A 7,014-nucleotide genomic window follows, 5' to 3' on the forward strand; every position below is an offset into this window, starting at 1 on the left:
CCTGTAACCTCTTGGAATCTGGGAGAGCTCCTGGAGGGATTTGAACTTAGAGCCACAGTGGAAGCACTGCCAGAGCAGACATTATCAAACAGGTTCCAGCTGACGGCCTGGGCCAGGGCCCTGTCAGCCCCTCCTGGCATTGCCTCTAGCACCAGGGTGCACAGTGCCTCAGACCTGCACGACGCCCACTCTCAGAACACTCCAGGGCAGTTAAGAGCTACTGTCTCAGGCTGCCATCCCTGGACCCTTTAGCCCACACCACTGTGCCCTAGAGCAGGTTCTCTAGCCCCTGGGTGAGGGGGTGACTGAATGGCTAATCAGCTTCTCAGGAGAGATCTGGGTGCTGGCCCTAACAACTGCTGGGTTGTCTGTGCCAGAGGCCACAGCACACCCCTATACCTGGTAGTATCACTCACTGGTGGGACCAGAAAAGGTGAGAGGTCATGGCTGAGCTTGTTATAAATACACGTGTTTTTTTTTTTTTTTTTTTTTTGTTGGGTGACACAGGGCATAGACGGTGCTGTACAGAGCTGGTATAGCTTGGGGCTGAACGCCATGGAGGCAGACAGACACAGAGACTGAGTCCGCCCAGCAGGGCAGCCAGGCACATTCTGGGCCTGTAACACTTGGTTGGTGGGCACGAGTCATCTGGGAGGCTGGTCTGGGGTGGGCGGTCCCCAGACGACTTGGAAGCTCCTTGGTCCAATCCGATGGAGGTCTCGGGTGGTGCTGCAGTGGCCCCTGGGTTCAGCTTATGTCATTGAGGGCCTGGTGGGGCATGAAGGGAGTGAGATGTGTAAGATGTGCAGGACGAGGCCCAGCAGGGAGCGTGACAGGCCACTCACCTTGCGGGTGAACTCCGGCAGTATGAAGGCTGCACGGTGCATGTCCGAGTTATAGTATTTCAGCTGCATCTGCTCCACCTGGGCCTGTGTCAGCTGCTGCACGGGCTCCCGGAAGTTTGTGTTCTGGGGGCCAGGGACGACCAAAGGACATCAAGACGGGGCTCTCAGTACCTGCCCATGCCCCACCCTGTAGGGAGTACCCAGCTCACCGGGTTCTTACTGCACAGCATGAAGCCGATCTGGCCACTGGGGTAGGTGGGGATGGTGCAGTAGGCATAGCCCACCACAGGGAAGAGAGATTTGCAGAAATGCCTCATCTCCTTGATGAGGTCGAGGTGCAGCCACTGGCACTCACCTGTGGGGGAGGCTGTGGGTCAGCCTCCGCCACAGAGGGCAGTTGGGGCCCCTGCATCCCACTGTGCCCACGCTCACCCTGGCAGCAGAGGATGCCATCTTCCTTGAGTGCTGTCTTCATGAGCTGGTAGTAGGACTCCTTGAAGAGGCTCTCGGCAGGGCCTAGAGGGGTAAAGACCGTGGCCACCCTGGCTGAGACCTCCAGGCTAGTTACCCACAACATGGCCACATGGCTGCTCGGTGGCAAAGCTGGTGTTGGACCCAAGTTTGTGGAACATGGAGTGTCTGCTGCCTTGGCACTTGGGGGCCCCTTCATGTAATCCCACTCCCACCGCTGGCCAACCAAGCACAGTGAAGAGGATCAAGAGGAAACTGAGGTCGCTATGGACCAAAGCTAGCCTCCTCTCCTCAGGTCTCCAGCATCCATGTTGACAAGGGAGAACACAGCTCGATTCTGGGGGCTGCTGCATGATGCGGGGCTTGCCCTGGCTCACCCATGGGGTCTGAGGAGTCGGTGATGATGACGTCAAAGGCATCTTGGTTCTGTTTCATGAACTCAAAGCCATCCCCTACATGGAGGGTTAGCTTTGAGCTGGAGTAGCCGATGGCCATGCCAGGCAGGAACTTCTTAGAGACTTCGATGACATCCTGGGGAGGGATACAGGAAGAACTGGGCTGGGTCAGAGGCTGGGGACTCCTGGTTGGGTCTCCTTGGACAAGCCCTTCCCTTTTCGATCCCCAGTTTCCACAGAGCTATGAAATATGAGGACCTCTGGCACCTCAGCTCTTCACAGGGCTGGAAGGCTCTTCATGGTGTTCATGCCTCATCTCCCCGCAGCTCAAGTGTCCCATCTCACTTGACACAAGGGGCTTTCTTGACTCTTCTACAGGTAGGCATGGCTACATACTTCCTATTAGCTTTTACCCTGCTGTGTTTTCTGTACATTCCACCACTGTCTAGACTCATCAGTAACCCTGTGCTATCTTTTCCAGTCCAGATCATCAACTCCAGGGTTGGGGACTCACCTGTCCATCACTGTATCATGGGCAACACTCGGCATAACCACACTGGGTATAAAAGGTAGGTAGATGCCTTAGTTGTTGGAGATGTCGCTGGCCCTGCCTGGACCTTAAGCAGAAACCAGCTCTGAACATACTAAGAATTACCATCCATGGTGCTGTCTGTGCCAAGCTTTACCTATCTGGTCCTCCCACTGAACCATCTTTTCAGATTGGGGGAGGAAACAGGCCAGGGGTGGTGAGAACACTGCTTCAGGTGCAGAGTCAGGCTGGGACAGAGCTGACCCAGGCCTCCCGCACAGCACCCACCTCATCGATCTCGCACTGGACCACAGACTCCACAGAGGGGTGCTTCACCACTTCCCGCAGGACGCCCCCATCTCCACCCCCGATGATCAGCACCTGGGGGACGAGGACAAGTCAGGACTGCGCAGGTCCACTCCCACAGAACCTGGAGCCGCCAATGCTCCTCCCAGCTACAGGTCTTTCTGAGTCATTCTCTTCTCTTGTGAACCTCCCTGCGCCTGGGGTCCTGGCAGCCCGGGTCGCCCCTCTCAGGGCTTCAGGAGACCGGCTCTACTAGGGCTTCTCCTCATCCTGACTGGTATTTTCTGACACCCCATTGGGTAGCATCTGGCCCACACATCCTCACCTAGTGTCACCTAGACCTGTTCTTTCACAACCCTGAGATCAGAGCAGAACCCGGGGCAAGGCGGGCGGTACCTTCCGCGGGTTGGGGTGGCTGCAGAGCGGCAGGTTGGCGATCATCTCCTGGTAGGAGAACTCGTCCCTCTCAGTACACTGGATGACGCCATCCAGAACCAGCACGTTACCGTAGGTTTTACTGCGGGGAGAGTGACAGTCGGGGGATGTGGATCCTGGGGCACGGGGAGATCGGGTCCCAGTCCGCCCTGGGCGCGCACCGTGGCCGCCATGGGGTCCCGGGGTGGGCCGTCAGGGTGACACGTGGCAGGCCGGCCACGAGTGGGGGCTGGGTGGGCCTCGGGGTCCCCTCGGCTGACGTGTCCCGGGAGTGACACGTGTACGCAGGGCCCGGCCGCGGGCAGAGCGCGCGGGAGGCGGGCCCAGCGCAGAACTTCTGACAGCTGTACCGGCGCGCGGCGGGCGGTACCTGCGGAAGACGAGGATGTCTTGGTACCGCGAGCGCCGGTGGTGCAGCAGCTGCTCCACCTGCAGCGACAGGGCCTGGCCAGGCCACAGGCTGCAGGTCTCTCGGAACCAGCCCTCACGGATGGCGGCGGGGCCGGGCGCGGCTGGGCCGTCAGGGCCGGGCTCCATGGCGGGCGGCGCGAGCGCAGCACAACGGGACCAGCTCGGCCCGCCGCCCGCGCCACAACCTAACCCACTGGGGCGGGGCCTGTGGAGAGGGGCGGAGCCCCGGCCCGCCAATGGCGGCGTGGGCCGGCTCGAGCTTCTGCGGGCGCTCATTGGCCGCCGGGCCATTGCCAGCGGTGATTGGTTGGGGCCAGCCGTCTGTCAGCGGCAGCAGGGTAGTGCGGCCGCTGCCGGGCCACGTGGGGCCGAGGGGCCCAGGCGGCGGGAGGGTTCCGGGGCGGGCTGCGCCGGCGCAGGTTTTCCAGGGACGGGGCCTCATCCTTGGCTGCTCACTGGGTCTGAGCAGATCGTGTGTCTAGTCCGGGCGCGTAAGGGACTTTTATTTACTAGCGAGGATCGTCGCGCCATTTGGCTATTTTGCTTTAGATTGTGAGCCAGAAGCGAGCGGGTTGGCTGCGGAATAAGAATGGAGCTCTTTCCCAAAGAGTTTCTAAATTTACCAGCAGAGCCCAGGAAGAGCACATGCATATTCAGAACCAAAAAAGACTGGCGCCCCCCCCCCCCTTTTTTTTTTTTTTACAAACTAGGTCTTGCTCCTTGAAGGGTGGGAGGGAACGTGCTGTTTTTATGAAAATGTCAAGGAACTTATCAGAATCACATTAAGCATGCTAATTACCAAATATTAAATGCTAATTGCTCCATACACAGTTTGAATGCCAAGGAAGGAAGATGAACCTCGACTAAGCTATTCCTGACATTCCGCGGCCTCCACCTGGAGTGGGGGCAGCTCCCTTGTCGTAACGCGCAGGCTGAAGGGCATGAGCTATTGCTTGGAGCTGAGCCTCAAACCTGCGAGCCCTGTCTGGGCCTTGGCTGACTTCAACCTCCTGAACAGGAGTGAGGAAGGTAGTTGTAGAAAGTTGTCGCGTTATCCAGGATGGAGATACTGTGTCCAGTTTTACAGGCTTGACTGGGACAGCCTGTCCTTGGCATGGAAGCCGCTGTCCTTACCCATCAGTGCAGATCTGCCTCTGGGCTAGGGCTGGCTGTTCACTTGCCAGGTGCCCTGAGGCAGAATGCAGGTTGCCAGATGGCTGGGGATAATTCCTGGAGATGGCTGACCCTGGTGGCAGGTTGAATCCCTTTCACCTTCCATCCCTCTTCTGGGAAACAAGGGAGGGGAACAAAGTCACTCATTCCAGCATGTGTCCTCTGGGAAGACTGAAGTGACCATACCTTTCAGGTTTAGGAAGATGGAGATACTACAAAAAATAAAAAATAAAAAGCAAGTAAAGCCAGGTGTGGTGGCACACGCCTTTGGTTTAGATCTCTCTGGGTTCAAGGCCAGCCTGGTCTACATAGTGAGTTCAGGACAACCAGAGTTGCATATTGAGACCCTATCTCAAAACAAACAAAACAAAACAAAAAACCAAACCAAAACAAAACAGAAATCCCAAAACAAAAGAACAGAACAACAACAAACAAACAAACTTCCCTGAATGCAATGACCCCACTGATGGGGACCAGGGAAAAAAGCTGTGTTTTTTGCCTTTAATCTCACCATCTAGTCCACGTAAAACCACAATGATACTGAAAAGCAGAAGCCAGGCAGAAACAGATTCTCTCCCTAGTCAGAACAAGAACCTCAGTTATGCCATTGCTGCCAGGTGTTGACGTGGGAGAAGGAAGGCCCAGGCTCACTGACACAAGTGAGCCTGTCAATGAATAGTGGCTGCTGGCCATGGGCCTGCCACATGGTGTCTGTCACTATAGAGACTGGCTAAGCAGTTGGCACTGGACAGCCACTTTTTTTTTTTCCTCAAGAACTCAAGAGAGCCTGGCAGTGGTGGCACATATCCTTAATCCCAGCACCCAGGGAGGCAGAGGCAGATAGATCAGTGTTGAGTTTGAGGCCAGCCTGGTCTACAAAGTGAGTCCAGGATAGCCAAGGCCACACAGAGAAACCCTGTCTGAGGAAGAAGCTAACCAAAGCACTGACTTCCTTACGGTCTGTGTTTCCCACTTTTCCAAGTAAATGTGACCAGTAGGAAACTGGTAGAATAAGAGATGAGGAGTCATTTGAGTTCTGAGAAACCTTTCATCAGGGTTTCCCTGTGTAGACCAGTTGTCCTGGAACCTACTATTTTCCAGCCTCATCCTTCCGAGGGCTGAGAGTACAGCCATCTGGCCTGGCTTCTTCCCTTCCACTTCTGGGCACAGCCCAATGCCCTCTTCTTGAGTCCTCCCCTTCCTCAGCCTCTCTCAATGGAAACTAACTGCTTGCCTCTGTAATTGACATCTATTTCTCTCTCTCTCTCTCTCTCTCTAACTGCTTGCCTCTGTAATTGACATCTATTTTTCTCTCTCTCTCTCTCTCTCTGTTTTTCGAGACGAGACGGGGTTTCTCTGTGTAGTCCTGGCTGTCCTCGAACTCAGTAGATGAGTCTGGCTTCAATTTAGAGGTCTGTCTCTGCCTCCTGAGTGCTGGGATCAAAGAGATTAAGGGTGTGCATGCCTACACCGTCTGAGTAGATTTTGTTGTTTAGTCAAGGTCTCCAAGGACAGCCTGGAATTTCAGTGATCTACCTGGCAGGTAAGTAGCCTTTTAATAGGTTGAATGGGGGCTGGAGGATCACTCAGTGGGTGTCTTAGGGTTTCCACAGCATCAAGATAATGACCATGCCCAAAAGAGCAAGTTATAGAGAAAAAGCTACAGTCTATCACTGAAGGAAGCCAGGACAGGAACTCAAGCAGAACAGAAACCTGGAGGCAGGAGCCGATAGAGATGCCACAAAGGGGTGCTCATCCTCTTTCTCATAAAACACTGGGCTGGGTGGTGGCGGTGCACACCTTTAACCCAGCACTGGGGAGGCACAGACAGGTGGCTCTATTGAGTTTGGGGCCAGCCTTGTCTACAGATGAGCTGTCCAGGATAGCCAGGACTACATAGAGAAACCCTGTCTCAAACACCCCTCACCCCCAACAAAAACCCCGGGACCACCAGCCCAGGGATGTTACCACATTGGGCTGGGCCCTCCCCCATCAATCACTAATTAAGAAAAGCCCTATACCTGGATCTTATAGAGCCATTTTCTTAATTGACGTGCCCTCCTTTCAGATAATTCAAGCTTATGACATAAAATTAGCTAGGACAATGGGTACATCTGCTTCCTACTTAACTCAGCTGACCTGAATTCAGACCCTCCCCTCTAGAACCCATGTGAGAGCACAACACAACAGTGCAAGGACCTAAGTTCCCGTGTGTCCCCACTGGGAAAGGGGAGGCAGGGACAGGAAGCTCCAGAAGCTGGGGGGTGGGAACAATAGCTTGCTTGTCTAATGTAGCAATGAAGAGACTGTCTCTGACAAGGTTTAAAAAAAGGTGACTACCAATGCCAGAACAATAGTAGCTGAGCAGAGCCACCCACCCCATGGCCCACACCAGCCATCAGCAGTCCACAGAGGCTCCTGGACACAGAGGACGCGCACTCATGGCCTT

General features: G+C 55.2%; 1 protein-coding gene across 1 annotated transcript; it reads right to left on the reverse strand.

Moving 5' to 3' along the window:
* Positions 1–448: 448 nt before the first annotated feature.
* On the reverse strand, positions 449–3,581 carry Srm (spermidine synthase). The gene is made up of 8 exons (XM_021636170.2): positions 3,352–3,581; positions 2,943–3,063; positions 2,529–2,621; positions 1,694–1,847; positions 1,278–1,361; positions 1,055–1,200; positions 846–968; positions 449–768 (listed from the first exon to the last, which is right to left on the reverse strand). The coding sequence occupies exons 1-8, from the start codon at positions 3,516–3,518 to the stop codon at positions 748–750; spliced, it is 909 nt and encodes a 302-aa protein (XP_021491845.1). The 5' UTR covers positions 3,519–3,581; the 3' UTR covers positions 449–747.
* Between the last annotated feature and the right edge of the window lie 3,433 nt (positions 3,582–7,014).

Source organism: Meriones unguiculatus, chromosome 3 (assembly GCF_030254825.1).
Source record: "Meriones unguiculatus strain TT.TT164.6M chromosome 3, Bangor_MerUng_6.1, whole genome shotgun sequence".
Lineage (NCBI taxonomy): Eukaryota > Metazoa > Chordata > Mammalia > Rodentia > Muridae > Meriones > Meriones unguiculatus.

Coding starts and splice junctions, on each gene's coding strand:
- Srm (XM_021636170.2), bottom strand. CDS start 3,518: ATGGAGCCCGGCCCTGACGGCCCAGCCGCGCCCGGCCCCGCCGCCATC. Junction 1,201..1,277: donor TGGCATCCTCTGCTGCCAGG/GTGAGCGTGGGC, acceptor CCTCCCCCACAG/GTGAGTGCCAGTGGCTGCAC. Junction 969..1,054: donor TGCTGTGCAGTAAGAACCCG/GTGAGCTGGGTA, acceptor CCTGGCCCCCAG/AACACAAACTTCCGGGAGCC.